This window comes from Podarcis cretensis, assembly GCF_951804945.1.
Source record: "Podarcis cretensis genome assembly, chromosome: 6".
Taxonomy (NCBI): Eukaryota; Metazoa; Chordata; class Lepidosauria; order Squamata; family Lacertidae; genus Podarcis; species Podarcis cretensis.
Window position 1 is genome coordinate 49,386,429 of NC_137175.1, and position 23,915 is coordinate 49,410,343.

Genomic DNA, 23,915 nt, shown 5'->3' on the forward strand with positions numbered 1-23,915 from the left:
AAGCCAGTGGAACATAGACATGCTTATTTGAATAAGCACTCATATACCTTTTGTGCCTGATGAAATGGAAAAGAAACAGCAGCAGGAAAATCACAAAAGGGAACAACATGTGGCCAAATGTGGGGTTAATTTTGGGATTATCCTTTAATAAGCACCTGCCCACAGATATAATCTACAGTGGAACATATTTTTTCATCTGATTGTGCACACTCTTCACCAGTTCCCACCCCCCCAAGAGAGACCCCTCTTAAGCTTTGATTACTTTCTCGCCTGATTTTGCACATGCTTGCTTATTTCACACTAGCAGTCTCTTTCGTGATATGGCTTGGGAATTCTATGAAATCAAGAAATCAATGCCGTTTTGAACTTTGTGGTTAAAACCAGTGCGGTTTTGAAAGGTTCAGTCTACCACAACCTTGATTCAAAATGGTGTCCCATTGTATCCAAACATAGACAGAAACCTGCTCCTTGATATTGGGGAACATCATGCAAAAGTTGTTTACAATATCTTAAGAAGTGTCAAAATTTGTAGCCATCAGACAAACAACTTTCCAAAATTTATGGTAGATTCTCCTCCAGTTTTCCCCTTGCTCAATTTTTGTGTATAAAAGGGGAGAAGCTATTGACAGATATTTGCACTTTGTTCCTCATTTAGCAAAATACGTTAAGTCAATAAGAATGAACATGTCATCTGTACAACGCTCTCTGCACATTGGCAGCTCTGTGGAAATCTGTAAAATCTAATGCTATTAATTGCTTTGGATACTCTTTCCTGCAATGGTTGGGGAACCGGTGGCCCTCCAGATGCTGTTGGACTACAACTCCCTTCATCCCTGATCATTGGCTAGGCTGACTAAGGACTAATAGGAGTGGGAGTCCAACAACGTCCATTGGGGCACATGTTCCCAAACTCCTGCCTTACTATAACTAATATGATGTGATTTTCTGCTGTATTTATTTCCTTAATCTTTTCAGTGGGGCTGGGAAATTGTAACATTATGAAAGTTTGAACTATGGTCAAACTATTCAGTAGGTCGATAAATTGATTTTTTTTAAAAAGGAACCTGACTTTGGTTGCTATGCATTTGGTGTAAGTCAAAAAGATTAAAACAACACTGCCCTCGGAATGCATTAAGTGACCTAGTTCACATGGGAGAGCGAAGTAGGTGTGCACTAAATGTGTGTTGGTGTGTGTTTGTGCGCAAGCATGCACGCACAAACATTACATATATGCAAACTGCTTGGGAACAGTAAGAACAATATACAAGAAAAGAAAGTGTTGCATTTAAAATACACTGGTACAGATAGAGGCACTGCCTAAGATCAAAGGTCCATCACACCTCTGTAGTCTTCTGCAAGATAATTCCTCTCCTTTGTGTTGTGATTACATAGTGCTTTTTAAAGCAGGGATCATGTGTGTGTTTCTGTGTGTTCTGTGGCAGAATTAGGCATCACAAGAATCTCAGGTCTCCCTTTTTTTACAGTGAGCCTTTTCATCCTTCTTGCTGCTGAGAGATACTTATTGGAAGCAGCTGGGCATTGCCTGCTGCTAGATCAATATGGGACACTGTATTTGTGTCCTGGATCAGATTGTTCAGCTCTCCTCAGGGGAGCATACACACAGAGAACCGTTTTTTATGGTAGATTCATTAATCTAGAGCAAATTCTGGCCCCCGCTTCTCTCCCTACAACTGTTAAATGCCGGGTGATAATAGGGTGGAATTTTGGCCTGTGAAGTTTTACGGCATGTTTACATGTGAAACAATGATTCTAATATGCTATGTTAGAATCACTGCTTCGCACATAAACATGAGGTGAAGCTGCAAGGGGAAGAATTCCACTCGCTTGTTGAGTGCTCAGCATCCCAGATGTGTGGAGGGCTTTGCAAGTGTCTGCCCCAGACTTTCAGCTCCTTGAAGATCCTTCCAGAACTGCTGCCCACATGGCTGCTTTTCCATTGACCTGCCTTGGTCTAAGGCAGATTCCTCTCCCCCTACGTTTAGTTCAAGAGATACTGGGAGAGAGCTTTTACCTGCTCTGGCATCTCTTAGACTAGAGATGGGGAACCTGTGGCCCTCCAGGTGTTGTTGGAGTCCAGTTCCCATCAGCCCCAGCCAGCACAGCCAATAGATGATGGGAGTTATAGTCCCACAACATGTTTCTAGACAATACCTTGCTCTTCCTGGCTTGCCCTTTGATTGTGCTGCCATGGCCATTACTTGACTGCATCAGGATTCTGCTTTTTCTCCACAGCCCATCGTGGGGATGTCTGGAGTTCCTCAGGGGCCCTCTGACCAGAAGGTAGCTGTGGTGACAGTGGATGACTGTGACACTTCCGTGGCCTTGAAGTTTGGTTCCATGCTGGGAAACTATTCTTGCTCAGCTCAAGGGACACAGTCAGGCACCAAGAAGTAAGAATTTTATGTGCGCTATAAACACAACTAATGAGCCTGGAGAAATGAAGAACGAGCAGGCATAGCTATAGCCAGGCTGGCTCCACTGTGCTTATTGTTCACTGGGGAAATTCCTATTAGGATCATGCCCTGTGGGATAGCGTTCACCTGTTCTAGCTTTCACAATCCACCTTCATCCTGCAGTTGGAGGTCTCAGTAGAGCAATTGGGGAAGTTTGACCTCTGCACTTAATGACCTTTCAGCTGATGGAGTGGAGATTGAAGTTTGGGGACTAAAAGTGAAGGAAAGGGAGACTAGCGAAGGCTAGTCAGCCGTGTGATATTGACTGATCAGTGGTCCTGCCCAGCTTATACATTTGGCCCTAGAAGCTGATCTTGATATGGATCCTGGTCCTGGAGCCAAAAAAAAGTTCACCACTCTGATCTCCAGGGTCAAATAATTGCTGTACAGTCGTACCTCAGAAATCAAACGGAATCCATTCCAGAAGTCCGTTCGACTTCCAAAATGTTCAGAAACCAAGGCGTGGTTTCCGATTGGCTGCAGGAAGGTCCCACAGAACCTGCGTTGGATGTTCGGGTTCCAAAGAACGTTCACAAACCAGAACACTCACTTCTGGGTTTGCAGTGTTGGGGAGCCAAAACATTCAACTTGCAAGGTGTTTGAGTTCCCAGGTACGACTGTATTCTGGGCAGCACTATTTTTCACTGTTGAGCTATTGGACATCTTAGTCTTCACCAGCTACCTTCTGCTACTACAACTTTACACAGACAGAGACAAGTCTGAGCTAAAAGCTTTGCTACCCCATTGTGGGACTCATCAAAGCTCCTGGCATATCCAGGTACCTATAGCTCTGATGATGTCAATCACTTGACCTGAAAGACCACAGTGATGCCAGCCATGATTGGGTCAGAAGATGTATTTTAATCTGCCATTTCCTCTGTTGAGCTTGACCTCCTGAGTTACTCCTGTCTTGGCTTCCCAGGTCCCTGGATTTGACAGGTCCACTGTTGTTAGGTGGCGTTCCTGACCTGCCCGAGAGCTTCCCAGTACGGAACCGGCACTTTGTAGGCTGTATTCGGGACTTCCTGATTGATAACCGAGAGGTGGACATGGCTGACTTCATTGCCAACAATGGGACGGTGCCAGGTATGGCTTATGTTATATCTAGTGGATGGATCCAATTGATACAGGGGATGCAAAACTGGCAAGAAAAGTACAGTACTGACTTTTTTAAAAATATTGCTGGGTGTGCCATTGTGTGTGTGTGTGTTGTGGTGTAGTGATGGGTCTTTGTAAAAGGGCTTCAGTCCTGTCCCTGATTACTCTCATCAGTTGCCTCCTCTCTTGCCTGCCTTGACACTCCATTCCTAACCCATGGAGCATCTTCTGCTGCCTTTAGCCTTTCCAATGCCGTCTCACTTTTCTCCTCTAGGCTGTTCAGCCAAGAAGAACGTTTGTGACAGCAACACTTGCCACAACGGCGGCACGTGTGTCAACCAATGGAACACCTTCAGCTGCGAATGTCCCCTGGGTTTTGGAGGCAAGGACTGCAAGCAAGGTAAAAGGTGGAGGCTGTGAAAGAAGGGAGGCTTTGGGGACATGGTAGCTCTGATAAGGCAGCTTGAACGGTCCCTGGGAGATGGAAGGCCAAATTACATATATCATTGATCACGTATTTTGAGCGCAGAATTTTCCCTTGCAGAAATAGTGAGTGGGGTTGGCCATGATCCAGATTGGGACCCCAGTGTGGGGGCGGGGCGGGCAGGGGGCTTCTCATTCTCCTCAGTGGTGGTCCCAATCCAGAGCCATCCCCATCTCCAGTGCCTGTAATTTGCATGGGGGGGGGGGAGTTTCTGAACTACTCCAATTGGGCTGCGCTCAAGAGTAAACCACATGATTCATGTTGCATATAGTTGGGCAGCAAGGATGTTGGGGGGGGGGCTTTTTGCTGCCTTTTTCTTCTGAGGATAAGAGGTGGAATGTTAACAGAATATCTCTGTCCAGTCTCAATCCCTGTTTGTGGGGCTGTGGTAGCAGGGAGGACATAACACCCATTTAAGTTAATGAGCTTCAGAAGATTTTGCTGCCGCTGTCAACATAATCCAACAGTAGTCCAGAAAATGTTGGATGCTGGGTTGTAGTGAGAATAACTTCTGGGTGTCAGAGTGAGAGGTAGCTCACACCCTCCTGCTAAGGCCTGGGAGTGTAAGTAAACAGGAGCTGTTTACTCAGCTGCGTAGGACACAGTTGCCTCAAATGCCATTGTGCTGAAGGTGGTGTCTAGTCCTTCAGTATAAGCAGGCAAAGATCAAGGGGGTGGTGTCTAGGTCAGGGATGGGGAACCTCTAACCCAGCCTTTCTCAACCTGTGGGTCCCCAGATGTTGTTGAATGACAACTCCCATCACCCCTAGCTAGCAAGGCCAGAGCTCAGGAATGATGGGAGTTGTAGTCCAACAACATCTGGGGGCCCACAGGTTGAGAACCACTGCACCGGTCAGATATTGCAGAGCTTCACCTCCCAACAGCTCCAGCCAGCCATCCTGGCCAATGGTCAGGGGTGAAGGGAGCAGAAGTCCAATAGCCTCTGCAGGGCCACAGGTTCCCCATCCCTGGGACAAGCTCTGCTTTATGGATGGAGTTCCCAAACCAGGCATAGGCAAACTCGGCCCTCCAGATGTTTTGGGACTACAACTCCCATCATCCCTAGCTAACAGGACCAATGGTCAGGGATGATGGGAGTTGTAGTCCCAAAACATCTGGAGGGTCGCGTTTGCCTATCTCAAACCCATAGGATGCCTGGCAATAAGATGGGGGGGGGGGTTCAGATCCCTCCTGCTAGCATTATCCTTCATCCTCTCCCCTTCCTATACTTTTTATCCCACAGTGTTCCAAACATCCTACACTGGAAGGGTCAGGAGATGGATTAATACAACTCTAGTATGTTTGTGGCAGTCTAGTGACCTCTTCCACTGGTTCCAGCATCCACTGGTTGAGCATACCACCTTTTCTCTCATTGCCTCTCATTTACACACACACACACACACACACACACACACACACAGAGAGAGAGAGAGAGAGAGAGAGAGAAAGGATTAACAAAGGCCTCCTGCTGTACCCATAAGTTTCATCCCTACCTCAGATGCACTCATTTGACATGCATTTGACATGCCAGTCAGATGATGCACTGCTTAAGCTGTGTAGATATTGATTACTCCTATGGCCACCTCCTTGGAAGGAAAAAAGCACTCTGTGTTTGCTGCCAATGCAGAGTTTCTCCTCCACATTGCTCCCCCACCCCCCAGAATTTCTCCTCTGCTTCTGAATTGTCACCAGAACATTATTCTAGGCCCAGGAGGGGAGCTACTGCATAAATGCACATTTAGTACTCCATTGTGCCCCGGAGAGAAAAGTAATAGGATCTTATAACTTGCTGTCTTACTCCATGAGAATGATTTCAAAAGGCCGTAATAACATGTCTGCATCAAGAGGAAAGTTCAGCCTGCAATGATTGTTCTGAGTTGCATAAAAAGAAAAGAAAGTTGTATGTATCAGCCTGCCATATTTCCAGGCCTCTCTGTAACCCCAAAGGCTAGAACCTTCTGTTATTACTTTTTTTTAAAAGCAAAAGTGGAGCTGGGAGTTCCAGAGTTGCACAAGCATGCCTCAGGAGGCGCATACAGCCTTTCAGACTTGTGCTGGCAGCCTTGTTGCAGGGTGTGACTGGAAATCTGTGGCTTACATGCATGCAGGACCCATATTCCGGCGATTGCTCTGCTGTGTAGCAATGCCTGCTTTTGCTGACTTGTGTCTCCCACCATGCAGAAATGGCAAACCCCCAGCGCTTCCTGGGCAACAGCATGGTCATCTGGAACAACTTGGCCTTGGTCATCACCCTTCCATGGCACATTGGACTCATGTTCCGTACTCGGCAGAGCAATGGCGTCCTCCTGCATGCGGCAGCCGGGCAGCATTCTACCATCACCTTGTGGGTAAGTCTCCAAGCCAGGGCAGCAGCACCCTGTAGATCGGTGGCCTGGAGAAGACCGCCTTCGCCTACAAGCAAGAAGTAGAGAGGTTGGAGGGGATGCGGGTTCTCTGCTCCACAAGCTTATCAGGAGCAGGCGCAATTGATGCACTGCTCCCAATAGTGCTCCCAATTGATGCACTGCTCCCAATTGATGCACTGCTCCCAATTGATGCACTGCTCCCAATAGTGCCAGCTCATCTGCTTCTTACCTCTTTCCCAGCTGAGCGAAGGGAATGTGCTGATGACTGTGTACCGTGCCAACAGCCGGGTCTCCGCCCTGCGGCTGCACCAGGTGAAGGTGAACGATGGCGACTGGCATCACATGCAACTGGAGCTGCGCAGCAGCAGGGACAACCCAGAAGCCCAGTGCTTAGCCACAATGGCCTTTGACTATGGCTTGCATCAGGTATGGGGAGTGAGTTGACTTCACCCTCAGAAGTGCGCCCCATTCTTTCTCGACAACAGCTGCCGGCTTTGTGACTTCTCTCCCAGGCTGTTCTAACACTGGACTCGCTTTCTCTTAAGCTCTGCCCATGTCCCTCCCTGCTCCGAATCAACCAACATGCACTGTTGTTTTAGTTCCAGCCCCTTCCTACCTTCCAGTGGCCTGCACCCCTGACCTCTACCCAATGCTGTTTTTCTAGAAAAAGAGGTGCTGCCACTCACCACTCCCTTGTTCTTTTAGAATGGCAATGGCACCCACCTGAGAGGTGCCTGAACCCACCTGAGAGGTGCTGGAACTGAATTCCCATGAGTTCCTGCTGAAAAAAAGCCCTGTCTCTATTCCCTTGCCCCCTCAAGTGTTGTGGCCTCTTCAAAATATATGGGGAAAGCAATGCTAGATGGCTGCTTTGTCTCTTACCTGTCCTCCAGGTGGCAATCAACATCAGCAGCGAGCTGCACGGACTCAAAATGCGGAACCTGAGTGTTGGCGGCATTCCTGGGGAGCAGGGTGAAGTGCAGCAGGGCTTCCGTGGCTGCATGCAGGTAAGCAGGGCGAGGAGCCAGCATCAGTGGCCCCATTCTGGGCTGTAGGTAATGCCCAGGTCCATGTTGAGCCAGGTGCAGGCACTGCCTCTTCTCTCATTAGCTTTCCTCCCAGGGACATATTTCTCAGGGCTAATTTGTGTGTCATGTGTTCTCTGTGCATCTGTGTGTCTGGTGGTGCGTGCCTGTCTGTAAGTCTGCATATCTCTCTCTCTCTCTCTCTCTCTCTCTCTCTCTCTCTCTCTCTATATGCACAAAGTTAGAAGCTGCCACAAATTCCCACCTGGAAAATTGCAGTCAGGACAACCATCATTTCAGGGGTTGGAATAGATGACCTGTTGGGTATCTTCCAGCTGTACAATTCAACAATCATTTGATTATACGCTCTCACCCTCCAACCCTATGTGGTTGGAACAGTGTGGCTGAAGCAGGCCTGCTGATTGGTTGTAGATTACATTTGCGTAATACATTTGTCACTCTCTTTTTGTTGTCAGGAGGAATGGAGGGTGTAACTGATGGTCGCTTTAAAAATAAGATCACCAGCAATCTCAGAGCAGCACTATTTTTTATTGCTCCCCACTTTTTTGGATGCCCACATTTGGTTTTGCCTGCCATGCAGATGGATATGGGTCGAGTGTATGATACCTCAGATAAGATGCATGTTGGAACAAATCGAATCGCTATCAGATTTGTGCAACTCTCCCAAGTGCAAACTCTGACCTTACTCATTCTGTTCACCTTTATCGCAGGGAGCACAGCGCCATCTAGGGGCTGCAGTTCTCCAGTGGTTCATGACTAACTTACTTCTTTCTGGGGTGTGTTTTTTTTTTTGCTCCCAATAAGGGGGGCATTTAGGCTGCTTCCAGACAACCTATTTATAATGCGCATTTGGACCGATTTGTCTGCAGAGAGATTAGGTGCCACCAACTATTTAATGAGTATTTGTAGACAATGTTGCGCCAAGTCAATGTTATCCATTACCTTTGCAGGAGCTCATCCAACTCAACTTTAATTGCACAGCCTGAATTTGCTGAGATGCGATCGAATCCCACTCAGAAATAGTGCCAGTCTGAAAGTGCCCTTAGTTTGCACACAACAGCCAGCAAATTCTGACCAGGAAATGCAAGTGTGCCGGTGTCTGCCCTTCTAAGAGCTGGATCTCTGTGGTGCTGCAACCCAACACACACACCCCGTGTTCTCTTTATTCCCAGGGTGTAAGGATGGGTGAGACATCAGCCAGTGCTGTGGCTCTGAATGTGAACCAGGCTGAGAAGGTGAACGTGGAACGTGGCTGCAGTATCCCGGATCCCTGTGACTCCAACCCTTGCCCTGTCAACAGTTACTGCAATGATGATTGGGACAGCTACTCCTGCAGCTGTGACCCAGGTCAGTTGGGGGGTGGGCAGAGAAGGGGCAACGGAAGAGCTGTTGCTGCTGCTCTTCCTCCAGAAGTACTGGAGAGATTCCACTCTGGTACCCTCCAAAGTTTAGCACTGTGTGGTACAGGGTGAGCTAAGCCATTAGGGTTAACTAGGTACACAGGGTGCCTGTACGAAACAAAATTAAAAAAAACTCCTTCCAGTAGCACCTTAGAGACCATCTAACTTTGTTATTGGTATGAGCTTTTGTGTGCATGCACACTTCTTCAGATACTGCAGAGATGGAGCCTAGTTTTCATTGTACCAGAGCTAGCTGTGATTCCACCTGAACGTCTGAACAACAACACCCTGGCCATTGGCTATACGTGCTGGAGATGATGGGAGTTGTACTTCAGGCATATCTGGAGGTCCGCATGTCTCCAGCCATCCATCTCATCTGCAGCTGTTACTCTTTGCTGCACCTTGAGGGGTGGTGTCAGGCATCAGGGAATCCGATCCACCCCCACCCCCCACCCCACGGCAGGCTGCCAGGAATAGATAGACAAGGAAGCTCTTACCATTGTCTTTTGTTCAATATTCACACAGAGAGAGGCTTAGAAATGTTGCCTCTTGGAGTAATAGCATTCCTCTGAGTAATCTCCACCCCCTTTCTCTCCTCAATTGCCACCACACCACCCACCTTACGGTGGCCACTTAGGGCCATTTGCTTCCTAGCTCTTTGCTCTCCTACTTTCAATGCTTGCCAGGTTATGGAAGGAGGGGGGTCTGGAATGCTTTCTAGTGATGACGTGTCAGCCAGCTGCTCTGGCTCTGCTTCCTCCTCCTTTTCTTCTTCCATTATTTCCCAACTTTGTCTCTTATCTACCTCTGAGCCGTGACCTTCTGCAAACCACTGTTGAAAATCTATACTGTCTTCCTCTTCTCTGGAAGGTTCAGGAGGAGGGGAGGAGGTCTCCACCATCCCTCCTCAGTCCAGTCCCTGACAGGTGGTTCCCTTCCTTCTGTGCCCAGCCGGAAACTCTTGTTTGGGGTGTCCTCCATTCACCCTTATGCTGGAGTTTCTGGCCAGAGTTACACTGGTGAGGATGACATAGGGCTCAAGGTTTTCCCCTTGCTGCTTCAGGCTACTACGGTGACAATTGTGCCAATGTCTGCTCGCTCAACCCTTGTGAGCATCAAGCCGTGTGCGCCCGCAAGCCCAGCTCCTCCCATGGCTACACCTGCGAGTGTCCAGACAACTACTTTGGGCCATACTGCGAGAACAAGTGAGTTGCCTCCTGCTGCTTTGTGAAAGGGCATCTGGTGGGTGTGCATGGGTGGGTGTGCGACTGTTCTGATAGGTGTGTACAACTCCCAGCATGCATGTAGAAATGGATCCTTGAAGAGCTGCAGGTGTGTGGGGGAGGATATCGATATATGTCTCTGTACCTGAAAGTGCTGTGAATAAGCAGTTGTAGTGGGAGGGGGCATATTTCTAAATTAGTCTGTGCCAATGGGTTTCTCTGAAAGATCAACCCAATGGAGAGTCTTTTTGAAAGAACTGTTTTTGTCGAATTTTTGAGAAATCAACAAACACATTTAATTAAATTCAACTAGATGGTTGTTCCATCGACAGGGGAAAGTCATAAAGCATAACAAATCAATGATTTCACTCTCGTTAATTCTCTCCAAAGATTGTGATTGCAGTGGTCTTCGAGTCTGGTTGTCCTTATGCATGTACAAGATAAAAGTTGCCAGGTTACAAAGAATGATAATGGGTCCAGTTTCCCTTTGGCACCATGAAGTTGACACGTCAGTTTTCCCCACTAACCCAACAGTCCATACACACATATACCAGGAGTCAAGTGTCAGCCCCACACCTAATTTCCAACATTTTGCTATTTCCATTGGGGCTGCTACCGGTAGAGAGTGCACCCACTGTTATTGTGTATATTTGCTTCTATGTTCTCAGTCTGGGAAGGTAGTAGATGCAGTAAGGGCTTTGTGGGTATGAAAGCAGGAGACAGTCTTGCCATGCGTTTAGGTGGTGAGTGCAGAAGGTACACAAAGCTGACAGTGTGATTTGTGCGTCTATGCAAGACAGGGAGGTTGCCTTGCATAGTGTGATGCAACAACAAAAGACTATATATAAGCAGATATGTTGAAATCCTACATACGTTGAGTCATAAACCCTTCATCAATGGCTTGAAAAGCACAACTGTCGTCATCCACATGAGATCAGAAGATTTAAAGAATGGTGCCTGAAAGAGGCAACACCACACATTGTAACCCCCTGAAGTCTGTCCCTCAAAGCACAATTAGTTTCCAAGACTTTTCTCAAAGTAGGCTTTTCAGTATTGGACGCATATTCTTTTTTGTTGTTGGCAGCTATCTCTCTCTCTCTCTCTCTCTCTCTCTCTCTCTCTCTCTCTCTCTCTCTCGTCTGTTCTCCCCCACATATATGGTGCTGCTGCCTGGACTTGTTCTTATTTTTTGTGTGTGATTGTAACAGGCCCTGTGCTCTCTCTGTGACAGGCTTGCTCAGCCCTGCCCACGGGGGTGGTGGGGGCACCCTATATGCGGACCCTGCAATTGTGATGTCGGCAAAGGATTTGACCCTGACTGCAACAAAACCAACGGAGAGTGTCGCTGCAAGGTGGGCCTTGCCTAATTTGATAGTCCCGGTTGGGGTTAGAGCTGCAAGCAGGGGTTTAAGGAGGACTGAAGAGGGATCTTAGCTGTTTGCAGGGCAGTTGTTCCACCCATGGGCAGAAAATGACTATTTAGTTAGGAGAGTGGCTTTTCAATATTCTTCCTTCAGAAATCTTTCCAAATAAACTTGTCTGCTGAGGAACTCCAGCATATTGCACAAGATTCTGGCACACAGTATGTGGGCTTCAGGCAATGTTTATTGGGCCTCAGGTATTAGCATTCTTGAACTGAGAGAGTTTGACTTAGAAGACACCCAACTTCCCCCAAAATTGCACACTGTAGGACAGAGGGGATGAGGAACCTGTGGCTCTCCAGGTGTTGTTGAACTACAACTCCCTTTACCATTGGCCAGACTGGTTGGAGCTGTTGGAAGTTAGATTTCAATAACAAATGGAGACCACAGGTTCCCCATCTCTGCTGAAGGGGGTGAGCAGTTGTGGTGACCCAGTTGTCTTGCATGGATCATTGTCCAGCACGACTGGTGATTCTAATTGAGAAATCCTGATAATCTCCCAAGCTACTCTGGAGTTCCCTTGAATGTGGTGTGGAAACCACTAAATTAAGAGACTGGGCACAGGCGCTGGTTCCTGCTTCAAGAAGCTCATTCTGTGGTCTTAGGTAAATCACTCCCCTCCCCCCCCCTTCTCTCTCTCTCTCCCTGTCAGCCTAACATAGCTCACAGACTTGTTAGGAGGGTGAGTTAGATTAGAAATGACTGGTAGCAGTGCTTTTTTCTAAAAAAAAATGTTTAGGGGCACTCTCAATTTGAATTCAAGAAAACCACCATTTTATAGTTCAAATCGGGGAAAATAAATACAGTAAATGGACAAAAGTACAAAGATTCACAAAATGTTTAGGGGTATGCACCCCCCTGCACCCCCCAAAAAAGTGCTGACTGGTAGTAATCATAACAGTACCTTGGGAATTTCCGTCCTTGGTGAGTGTATGTGAATTGTGTTAGTGAACTGTGTTTTAATGGGAAGCAGCATTTATTGCAGGAAGTACTTGGAGAATAATTAACTTCAGCTTATATGTTTTCAAGAAAGAAGAAGTGGTTACCTTTGTTTTTAAAGTTTTGTTGGGTTTATCTTCATTTGTTTTTTAATTGGTTTGTAGATTTTAGCTGTATTCTGTCTGCAGTTTTATTTGCACACTTCTTAGAAAGCTCTTTGATCCAGTGGTTTATAAATCTCTTAAATAAAGTAAAATAAACTGCTGTTGACTCTAAAGAGGTTTTGGGAGAGGGATTAGGTGCTGGGTTAGCCAGGAGATTTGTAGACTGCTCTTGAGCTGCAGAGAATCTTCTACCCTGCTCCTTGGGACTTACATGCCTTCCTGTTGTTCCGTAGGAGAACCACTATCAACCAGGGGACAGTGGCATGTGCTTGCTCTGTGAATGCTACGCCACAGGCTCTCTCTCTCGCACTTGTGACGCTGAGACTGGGCAGTGCTCCTGCAAACCGGGCGTGATTGGGCGCCGATGTGACCGCTGCGACAACCCCTTTGCAGAAGTCTCCACCAATGGCTGTGAAGGTCAGCAGTAACTCCTTGGGAACGGGCTGAGTAGAGCAGAATTCCGTTGCTGAGCTGAAGCAGGGAAGAGGTTGCTAAGTCAAATCTCTGACCATGTTGTGGGACTGGATAAGTGATGTTACTGATCAGTCTGCCTTCTGTGAAAGGTGTTCCCTAGTTGGTGTTCATTGAGTGACTGGAGCAATGAGGGGGAACCTGTGACCATCCACTCCTAAATGTTGTTGGACTCCAGCTTCCATCAGCCCCAGGCAGCACTGCCAGTGGTCAGCAATGGTGGAAGTTGCAATCCAAGAATACCTGGAGGGCTGCAGGTTAGCCACCCCTTGGACTAAGGGCTACCTGGATGAAGTGAGGAGATGGATTCAGCTCTAGTTCTGCAAGGTCATTGTCCTTTTTCGTTGCCTCCAGTTTTCATCATCATCATCACATTCTGTCCTAATCTTCTCTTGATGCACTCAGATTCAATACAAACAAACAATTAGCTCTAAACATGGCAATTCATTAATACAGTAAGGAATCGCAGCACAATCAATTATCTCAGAAGCGGGTTGTTATTTCCTTGATGACCCAGGATTCCTCGTTGCTCATGCTTCTCTGCCCCAAACATATGAGCGCGCCAAACATTTGCAAGAGTATGACGTCCAGACTATCTCCTACATGCTTCATTGAAGAGCCACAGTGAGTTTGCATGGAAAGGAAATCCCTGCTCACAAATTATCGCTTTCCCCCTTTGCAGTGAATTATGATAGCTGCCCACGTGCCATCGAAGCAAACATTTGGTGGCCACGCACCCGCTTTGGCTTGCCTGCAGCTGCACCTTGCCCCAGAGGATCTGTCGGTAATGAAGCACCTTTGATACGTATATTGTGTGGATGTGGGGTGGGCAGTTTGATTTCCGCATAAGCCTTGCATGAACCAAGCACTCCTCGGCTCCAAGGAGGTCTGTGTTGCTTCTGGTCAAGGGTTCCCTGTGTGCCACATGCTTAGCTTAAAAAAGAAAGAAAGAAAGAACCAGCCTGTCTGCTTAGATACAAAAGAGTGTTTGCAAATTTCAGAGGTGTAGCTGCGTTCATCTATAGTAGCAAAGTAACAGCAAAGAGTCCGATGGCCCCTTAGATGCAAACAAATGTATTGTGACATGTGGGCCAGAGTCCTCTGTGTCGGATGTGCACAACTCACCCTTCCCTCCTGCTGCCCCATAGGCACTGCTGTGCGCCACTGTGATGAACACAAGGGCTGGCTGGCACCCAACCTCTTCAACTGCACCTCGCTGACTTTTGCAGCTCTCAAGGGTTTTGTAAGTGCTCTTTCCTCACTCTACATTTTCTTTGCTCTCGCAACCACCAGAATTGCATATGCTCTGCAGGCAAATGCATCTACCAACTCTCTAACCTGTACCAAGCTAGCACATATCTGAGGCCTGAGCAAATTAAGCAAGGTAACCCACTGTAACATGTTTTTCCACATTTCGAAAAGCTATAGCAAAATTTACAATGGGTATATGCTTACATTTTTGGCATAACTGATTCTAATTCTCTTCGATTTTGTGAAGGTTTAGGACCTATATAGAGCACTGATGCTCCACCTCCTGACCACAGCAAGCCCCTTCTAGCTTTGTAGGTTTTACCCTGCATCACCCTCTAATTTCCATGCTTATCTTACAGCCAAAAGAGCTAAAATCTTGAAAGCACAGGTTTCCGGGATGCTGAATGGTGTGACAAGCACTTCATTCAGTGCTTGGAGTGACACAGTGTCAGCCCAGCCTGGCCAACCCTGCAGGGTTATGGTTCTCACTATCTCTTGCACTTAGGAGCTGAGATTGAAGTAGCCTGGGGACTGCATTTGGTCTGTGATCCGGTTTCTGAGTGCCTTTCTCTTCCTTGCTGAGTAGGCCGAGAGGTTGTGGCGGAATGAGTCCGTCTTGGACACAGAGCAGTCTCAGCGGGTGGCTCTCCAGCTTCGCAACGCCACGCAGAACACGGCCAGCTTCTTTGGCAGTGACATCAAGGTGGCCTATCAACTCTCAGCTCAGCTCCTGAAGCATGAAAGCACCCAAGAAGGCTTTGGCTTGGCTGCAACACAGGACGTGCACTTCACAGAGGTAAACCCATAGGCTCAAGTTCCCACGAGGCTATAACTGTGAAAGTCATGGCAAAGGGACACACAAGATCAGAAAGGACAGGCAAAACATGGAATAGGTTTTGTTGTAGTTGCTGCAGTGCCAGAAAGCTGCTGTGATGGTGCCTGCCTGGTCTATCAAGGGCATCTAGGCAGGATGGCTGTGCTCTGCCTTCATGGCTACAGTCAGTGATGCTTCTAAGTACCACTTTCTGCAATCTGCAGGAGGGGAAAGTGCTCTTGTGCTCATGTCCTGCTCGCAGGCTTCCCACAGGCCTCTGGGTGACCACTGAGAGTGAATAGGGTGCTGGGCTAGATGGGCCATTGGCCTGATCCAGCAGGCTCTTCTTGAGAAGGGGCTCCTAAAGCAAGCGGGTCAGCAGATGATGAGCATCCTGCTGCACTTTTGGGAGAACCAAGTTGCTCAGTGTTGCACTTGGAAAATGCTGGAGAAGGTCAGTTCAGCTTGGATGAAATGTGACTCTTTGCATCATTTGAGTTTGGAGCAACCTGCTCTTACCTATGGCCCCATGGCTTTCATATGTCATAATCAAGACCGAGAATTACACTGGCCTGGATCTCAGCTGGCAAGGGGTACAATATGGGGCAATCCCAAGCAGATCCAGTTGCAAAGCCAAATCCTCAGGTGAGCAGGGGAGGCTGATGCTTATGGGCAATTGAGGTACCGTTCCACCAAACTCAATTTTCCCTCACTAGCACCCACCTACCTACCTTCTTATTTTTTACCAGTCCATGAGATGACACTGGCCGTCCTCCTCGGTCTTTGTGTTGCCTTTGTAGAACTCAGCAGGGTAAAGGAATCATTGGCTCTGTCTGTCATTAGCTTCTGGCTTCACTGAGTGTTGACTTTCCTGTTTTATGCCCTACCAGTCCCAGTGGGCATCAGCTGCCACTGCAGGTGAAGATCACTTTCTTGGTTCCACTAGGCTCTCAAAGGCCACAAACATTGTGAGCACCAAGACAGCTGCTTGTCCCTTGGCATGGGAATCCCAGGAATGGGCAAGCTGTCCTGTGATGGTGCTCTTGCAGCTGCTTGGTCAATCCTCCATCCTGCCCACAGAAGGAACTAGACACCACTTTTGCAGCTTTCATTGTGCTTTCTTTTGGCCCTGTAGAACCTGCTCAAGGTGGGAAGCACCCTGCTGGACAATGGCAACAAGCGCCACTGGGAGCTGATCCAGCAGTCAGAGGGTGGCACGGCACAGCTGCTCAAGAATTTTGAAGATTACGCCAGCACTCTGGCCCAGAACATGCGCAAGACATACCTGAACCCCTTCACCATAATCACACCCAACATCGGTGAGAGCATGATAGCCATTAGGGCTGTTTCCCAATGAAAGGAATCTTTGCGAATCGACTAATTGTATGCATTTCAGTTGATGAGGCCATCAGTTAAGTATGCATACATTTGCAGGTGAATAAGGGGGACGTAGGTGGCGCTGTGGGTTAAAGCCTCAGCGCCTAGGGCTTGCCAATCGAAAGGTCGGCGGTTCGAATCCCTGCGGCGGGGTGCGCTCCCGCTGCTCGGTCCCAGCGCCTGCCAACCTAGCAGTTCGAAAGCACCTCCGGGTGCAAGTAGATAAATAGGGACCGCTTACCAGCGGGAAGGTAAACGGCGTTTCCGTGTGCGGCTCTGGCTCTGGCTCTGGCTCTGGCCAGAGCAGCGATGTCACGCTGGCCACGTGACCCGGAAGTGTCTCCAGACAGCCCTGGCCCCTGGCCTCTTAAGTGAGATGGGCGCACAACCCCAGAGTCTGTCAAGACTGGCCCGTACGGGCAGGGGTACCTTTACCTTTACCTTTAAGGAAGTGCTACTGAAGTATAGTACTTGTGATGGTGTTTGCATGTGGCAGGCAGACTTTTAGAAGAGGCATTTCCCTCTGTGTGAGAGAGGGAATGCTTACTTTAAGATAGAGATGTAGCACCTGTACCCCTCTAGGCACCATCGACCAACAACTCACACCATGCCTAACCATTGGGCATGCTGTTTGGGGTGGATGGGTTGTTGCTGTCCATCACCAGCAGAAAGGCCACAAGCTCCCCATCTCTCTTGTAAGAAGATGCTTGCTTTTCACCATTTCTGTGCATTCTTCTATTGAAAAAGCCGATCATTATTATTATTTTTAAGATGTTTCCTGGTGAATCAAGGATACCTTTTTTAAAAAAATCAATTCACCTAATCAGTGAACCAACTACCGTATTTTTCACTCTATAAGATGCACCAGACCACAAGATGCACCTAGTTTTTGAAGGAGGAAAACAAGAAAAAAAATATTCTGAATCTCAGAAGCCAGAACAGCAAGAGGGATCGCTGTGCAGTGAAAGCAGAAATCCCTCTTGCTGTTCTGGCTTCTGGGATAGCTGCGCAGCCTGCATTCGCTCCATAAGACGCACACACATTTCCCCTTACTTTTTAGGAGGGAGAAAGTGAGTCTTATAGAGCAAAAAATACGGTAAATATTGCGACCCTAACAAGAATGCAAATATGCAACAGACTTTGAGCCAAACAGGTTTTTGTAAACATTAATTCAAAATGAGGTCACAGTAAGTAAAACAACATAACTATAACAGCTCTAATCTCCACCTGTTCCAGCTGCCAGCTACACAGCTTGGCCTCCTAGCTCCCTTATATAGTCATTTAACATGTGAGGTGGTTTCAGAGAGAGCCCTGTTGTTAACCACTGTTACTATGAACAGACACTCTGATTATGTGGTTTACTTCTTGTTCTTATGGTTTGAAATCTTATGATTTTTTTGGCCCAAAGTCTAGAGTTGATACTCATGGGAAAATTTGTTGGGGCTCATGGGAAATGTTGGGAGTAATAGGTCAGTAGTCATCAATTTAGGGTTGCACCTCCAGCCCAAGCTGCAAATTGACATTCAGCTGGCTTGCCTAATGATAAGAAACTTTTGCAATTTTTTTGGCCAGTTATTTCTGTAGTGAGGCTGGAGAAAATGAACTTTGCTGGCGCCAAGCTGCCTCACTATGAGGCACTCCGAGGTGAGAAACCTGCAGACCTAGAGACTACCGTCATCCTGCCTGAAAGTGTCTTCAAAGCTCCAGAGAGCAAACGTAAGTCTAGGCTTTCTAGAAAGGGTTGGGGACAGTGGGCCATTTGTAGGGCTTTCTTTAACAGGACATCCCTTTTCGACAGGTGGTGGTGAGTCCAGTAAGTCCATGGAAGATTCCCCTCAAGATAAAATAACTAGAGCTCTGCTTTGGGTGATTTTGTGCAGAAAAGCAGTCTATAAATTCTGGAAATAAAAAATAGAGGATCCAGCCTGACTTGGCCTGCTTCTGAGGCAAAGTAATATCTCACTCAGTGTCTCATGCTCACTTTCCAGAACCTTCTATGGCCAATGCCAAGCATCTCCCTGGTGAGGAAGAAGAACCTGCGCTGATGACAAGACAGAAGAGGCACCCAGATCTGAACGAGGGACAGGCCATTGCCAGTGTGATCATCTATCGCACACTGGCTGGTCTGCTTCCAGAGCAGTATGACACAGATAAACGGAGCCTGAGGTAACATATACCTGCCCCCACCCCAAATATACACACATACTCAGAAGCAGAGGGTATCTCAGATACCGGATATTATACACAATGCCCATACTTAGGGGAGGCCAGTTCAGAGACCTCAAAAATCCATTGCAAATGGGTCCGTTCATGTCATTCTCACCCCACCCTCCCATATGCTGGAGGATTTGGGCTCCATTCTCTGTTGTTAAAGCCTCATCAGCTTCTATATGGCTTCCTGGTCCCCTGCCAACTAAGCACGAAGGTGGGAAACCTCAGTCCCAGGGGTCAAATGTGGCCCTTCAGGCCTCTCTCTTGGGCCCTTGGCACTCTCTTCAGGGCACACCTTCTCCTCAGCCATTCCCACTCTTGCTAGGCCAGACGCCCTCACTGGCCCTGCATCACACTCTCTTTGAGTATTTTTGCCTGACGGGAATGTGTCATTGAACTCTGATAATGCCTCTTACTTGCATGGTTGGAGGGCAGATGGATTTCTGTGATTTCTCTCTCTCTCTGGCCCCCAGAAGGTTGTCTGGATGAAAATGCGACCCTCAGTATGATAAATGTCTCCCACCTCTGACCATGCAGATGATTCCCAGTGCTCGTGGTTTAAATAGGGAGCAGGGCTCTCACACAGTTTTTGTTGTTATTTTGTATTAGTGTGTGGTGCTAGCAGTTGTCAGGAAGCAGTGGGATGGGCCACTTCACAGGCCCATGTAGGAAACAGGGATGTGGTTCAATGTGTGCCATGTGTCCTCACAGAGTCCCCAAGCGGCCCATCATCAACACCCCAGTGGTGAGCATCAGCATCCATGACAACGATGCCCTGATGCAGCGGGCGCTTGAGAAGCCCATCACGGTGCAGTTCCGGCTGCTGGAAACTGAGGAGCGGACCAAACCTATCTGCGTCTTCTGGAACCACTCCATTCTGTGAGTCCCACTGCCCAGACAACAAGGCCTGGGTGATGAAGGATGTCGGGCTGGGGGGTGGGGGTTGAGGGAGAGGCACTCAGTGACACCCTAAGGCTGGCAGCTTGACCTTGACATTGCTGTTTTCCCAGGGTCAGTGGGACTGGTGGCTGGTCAGCCAAAGGCTGTGAGGTTGTCTTCAGGAACGAGACCCATGTCAGCTGCCAGTGTAACCACATGACCAGCTTTGCTGTGCTGATGGACATTTCTCGCAGAGAGGTGAGAGAGACAGTCATGGACTCATCTCCAGGAGGTGACCTGAAGAGAGAGGGGTGGGATTGTGATGGGGATAAGGCTCCTGCCTCACAAGGGTGGTAGAACATGATCTCATTGCTAAATCAACTTTCTTACGTGCCCATTGATATCCCTCCCTCTCTCTCTTCCCCCCAGAATGGTGAGATCCTGCCCCTGAAGACCATAACCTACGCCTCCATTGCTGTGACGCTGGGCAGCCTCTTGCTCACGTTCCTCTTCCTGGCTGGCCTGCGGTCCCTGCGATCCAACCAGCAAAGCATTCGCAAGAACCTTGTGGTGGCCCTGTTCCTCTCTGAGCTCATCTTCCTGCTGGGCATCAATCAGGCTGACCTGCCAGTGAGCTCCTGGGGTGGGGTGGGAAGCTGTGGGGGCAAGAAGAAGCTCAGCTCAATAGGCCAGAGCCATGATTCCGGTCACTGCCATAGGTGGAGGCACCAACGTGGTCTCCATCGTGGGTGGGGAGCCCATTGCTAATGGCTACTGGTGCCAATTTGGTGTTGCCTAACCGCTTCCCCTTCTCTCTTTCCTTGTCAGTTTGCCTGCACAGTCATTGCCATCCTGCTGCACTTCTTGTACATGTGCACCTTTGCCTGGGCGCTGCTGGAAGCATTGCACATCTACCGCATGCTGAGCGAGGTGCGCGATATCAACTACGGCCCCATGCGCTTCTACTACATGGTCGGATGGGGCGTGCCAGCATTCATTACAGGTGGGGCCCAAACCAGACACAACATCTCCTAGCTCAGGGCCATCCTGACCACTCCAAGGCCTCAGCATCCCTTTGTGAAGCCTTAGTTTGGAAAGCAGGAGGTGGGGGCAAGAGCACCTGAGGCCAAACTATAGCCAGAGAAGCCTGGCCTAAAACAAGGATAGGGCTGAGATGGACTGGCTGCAGGCCTAGCTGTATTGGTGCATTTCAGTTCTAGTTCCTGCTATTTTGGCCGTGAGCTACTTATCTGACTGTGATTAAATGCTTCCTCTTACTCTTCTGATGGTTCTGCATGGCATCCTTGCTTAGGACTTGCTGTGGGCCTGGACCCTGAAGGCTATGGGAACCCAGACTTCTGCTGGCTCTCCATCTATGATACACTGATTTGGAGCTTTGCTGGACCCATTGTTTTTGCTGTTGCGGTGAGTAGAGATACAAGGGGCTGGTGGAGGAAAAAGCAAATGTAAATATACCATCAGAGAGAAGTTGCCTTACTTTATGGGGGCAAGTATAGGACCATTTTGATGCTCTGGGAAAAGCACTAAATCACCGTTGCAGAACCTGTGGACCCTAACTTGGCTAATTAGGGAGGGTTGTAAATTGGCCCACTTTTCCCAAGCCTCTCCCACCCAATGCCCCACACCTAATGTCAGATGTGGTGTCAAATGTGGGGGCAGTTATAGACCTGGCTGCACAGGAATGGTTTTGAGTGTGTTCCTGGTTGCTCCTTGACCAGTTTGCATTTGGTGCTTTGCAAATGTGGAATTGAATGCAAGCCCCCACTGGGATTGGTTCCACTCAGGGGCTCCCAGCTGGAGTTCCACACTGGAGCTCATCCCTGCCCAAAGCTAAGTTTTGCAGGCACCTCCAATCAGCTGACCAGCAGTACCTGCTTCAAACTCTGTTTGGGAAGGGCACTTCCTTTGCTGTCTAGCTTCGTAACAGCAGGTGACTGACAGGTGGACGGTGCTCAGCTGTCAGTTTCTGGCTTGCCAGCCACATACCGTTCCCCACCCCTCCTGTAAATAGAGAAAAAGAGGAGCCGGAGAAGGTGGGATCCAGATCCTCCAATCTGTGCTTAGATTTGCCCCAACCATGGGTAGAGAGGCTGTCTAGTTCTATAATCTTCTTTCTCCATTGGAGATGTCTGGGAGATGCTTGGGAAAGAAAAGCATCCCGTTGCATCACCTGCAGCAGTGGAACTGGAAAGAAGCACCTTCCTCAATCACAGCTCCCCCCTCCCCATTGTGTCAGGGGCTTCCAGGTTCCCCCCACCCCACCCCCAGCACCGTCATACAGGGAGAGAGCTAATCTTTGCAAGACAGGGAAGCCCAGAGCATTCTAAAGAAATGGAGCTGATCCTGATTCTAATGGCATGGGAATAGTCCGGGTTTGAGGGAGGACCTTGGATTGGCTGGAAAGAGAGCTGGTGCTAACCTTTCCCCTCTCTCTCCTCACAGATGAGCGTCTTCCTCTACATTCTGGCCACCAAGGCCACTTGTGCTGCTCAGCAACAGGGTTTTGAGAAGAAGGGGACAGTGTGAGTCTTAGCACTGCTCTTGCTCCACCACAATAAAGGCACATCACCATCTTTCTGTGTGTCTCCTGCACTGTCTTGCCACTTGATTCCATTGCTTGGTCATCTCTGCTGCTTCTGCTGCCATGTGCTTTTTTTCCAGTGCTGTGCCATGTCCGCTGCTGCCTTCGCCACACTGCTTTCTCCCAGCCGCAAAATCCCGTTCCCCCTTCCTCATCCTCTGCATATAGCACTTTGTGCCGCCCTTTCACTTCCTACAGAACTCTGGCCAAGTCATTTCCCCCCTTGTTGATGGCCACCCACTGTCACACCCAACCCCGCCTTGATACTTCCAGCATTCTTGAGAGCACTACCTAATCCTTCTCCATAAAGCCTAGAACTGATATGGGAAAGCCAAGAGTGCCCCACAGGTTTTGGCACATGGGATCCCTGTGAAGAGCATGTTGCTGGGGACCAGGGATGGCATGTGCCCGTGGACATAGTTCCATGGGGGCTGTGTGGGAGAGACCCCACTGACTGTGCTCCTTCTTCATTGCAGCTCTGGCCTGCGCTCAGGCTTTGTCTCCCTGCTGCTGATCAGCATCACCTGGCTGCTGGCCCTGCTGTCTGTCAACAGCGATGCCATCCTTTTCCACTACCTCTTTGCTGGCTTCAACTGCCTCCAGGTATGGTGGGCACCAGGCAGAGGCTCAGGGGGTGGGGAGGAGCTGGTGGGAAATCTCCCAAGATCAGTCATGTTGGTCCAGTGTTATTACTAGATTCCACGCACACACTAGAAATCACTTCTGTTGTGCTTAAGTCATGAGGAAGATGCTAGTTTGGAATATGATCTTTCACCCAAAGGACTGATCTCTAGCTTTGCTTAAAGTAGATTTCCCCCCCCCCCCGCATTTCCCCCTCCAAGCTAACACATGAATTATATAAATGAAGTGCTATTTAAGAAAAACAGCAATAATTATCCGTATAGAAATTGTTTACATCTGTATTGATTCATCCATATCGGCCTAATGAAACCCTGACTGGATTTTGTGGCGTCCAGTGCAAACTTTGGATATCATGCTTTTGAGCATGTTTTTGAAGGAAAGTGCTACTCTTTGCTTTTGTGAGTCAGAAGAAACAGGTGGGAAGAGAACAGCGATGCCATTTGGGATGGAAGGTGGGAATAAGTGACGGGCTTACCCTTGATGCTGTTGATGTTTGCCTGAATGCAGGCTGGGATATTCCAGGATAAGACAGTCAAGACTTGTGATCTGTTTGGTTTCTTCCACAGGGGCCCTTAATCTTCATCCTCTGTGTCCTCTTGTGCAAAGAAGTGAGGAAGGCTCTCAAATCTAGTTGTGGCAAGAAGCATGGCACAGACCCCACATTCACCACCAAATCTACCTTGACAGCGGTGAGTGTTTGAGGAAGTGGCAACCCAGTAGCCGTTTAAGCAAGGAACAGTGAAAATCTATATGTATGACCAAGCAGTGTTCTATAGCATGCATTTGGACATCATAATAAACTGTGGTTTAGCTTGATGGGAGGAATCCTAGGCAAACCTCAGGCTTACACACTTATCCCCTCTTCTCCTCTAGTACATCCACAAGGAGCAAATTTGAAGCTTTCATTTACAGTTTGAATTAATCATTGACTAACCCTAAATTTTGACTAATCTTAGTTCATGGTTTGTGGCTGATTTGTTTTAAACAAACCAAAGTTAAGATAGCCGGTTTGTTGGGTTTGGAAGAAGCCACAAACTACAGAAGTAAACACTT

At 48.3% G+C, this 23,915-nt stretch overlaps 1 protein-coding gene across 4 annotated transcripts in view; it reads left to right on the forward strand.

Annotated features, from left to right (window-relative positions):
- CELSR2 (cadherin EGF LAG seven-pass G-type receptor 2) overlaps positions 1-23,915 on the forward strand; it is a 112,296-nt gene that overhangs the window by 77,877 nt on the left and 10,504 nt on the right. For all 4 annotated transcript variants that reach the window (XM_079980211.1, XM_079980213.1, XM_079980212.1 and 1 more), the window contains exons 6-29: positions 2,254-2,411; positions 3,397-3,560; positions 3,847-3,972; positions 6,238-6,404; positions 6,663-6,848; positions 7,316-7,429; positions 8,641-8,815; positions 9,932-10,073; positions 11,323-11,443; positions 12,849-13,032; positions 13,769-13,870; positions 14,235-14,329; positions 14,924-15,133; positions 16,287-16,470; positions 18,101-18,244; positions 18,517-18,694; positions 19,451-19,618; positions 19,750-19,876; positions 20,048-20,248; positions 20,447-20,621; positions 20,931-21,043; positions 22,082-22,161; positions 22,697-22,823; positions 23,429-23,551. In XM_079980211.1, coding sequence (XP_079836337.1) covers positions 2,254-2,411; positions 3,397-3,560; positions 3,847-3,972; positions 6,238-6,404; positions 6,663-6,848; positions 7,316-7,429; positions 8,641-8,815; positions 9,932-10,073; positions 11,323-11,443; positions 12,849-13,032; positions 13,769-13,870; positions 14,235-14,329; positions 14,924-15,133; positions 16,287-16,470; positions 18,101-18,244; positions 18,517-18,694; positions 19,451-19,618; positions 19,750-19,876; positions 20,048-20,248; positions 20,447-20,621; positions 20,931-21,043; positions 22,082-22,161; positions 22,697-22,823; positions 23,429-23,551 — 3,564 coding nt within the window. The remainder of the gene's footprint in view (positions 1-2,253; positions 2,412-3,396; positions 3,561-3,846; positions 3,973-6,237; positions 6,405-6,662; positions 6,849-7,315; positions 7,430-8,640; positions 8,816-9,931; positions 10,074-11,322; positions 11,444-12,848; positions 13,033-13,768; positions 13,871-14,234; positions 14,330-14,923; positions 15,134-16,286; positions 16,471-18,100; positions 18,245-18,516; positions 18,695-19,450; positions 19,619-19,749; positions 19,877-20,047; positions 20,249-20,446; positions 20,622-20,930; positions 21,044-22,081; positions 22,162-22,696; positions 22,824-23,428; positions 23,552-23,915) is intronic.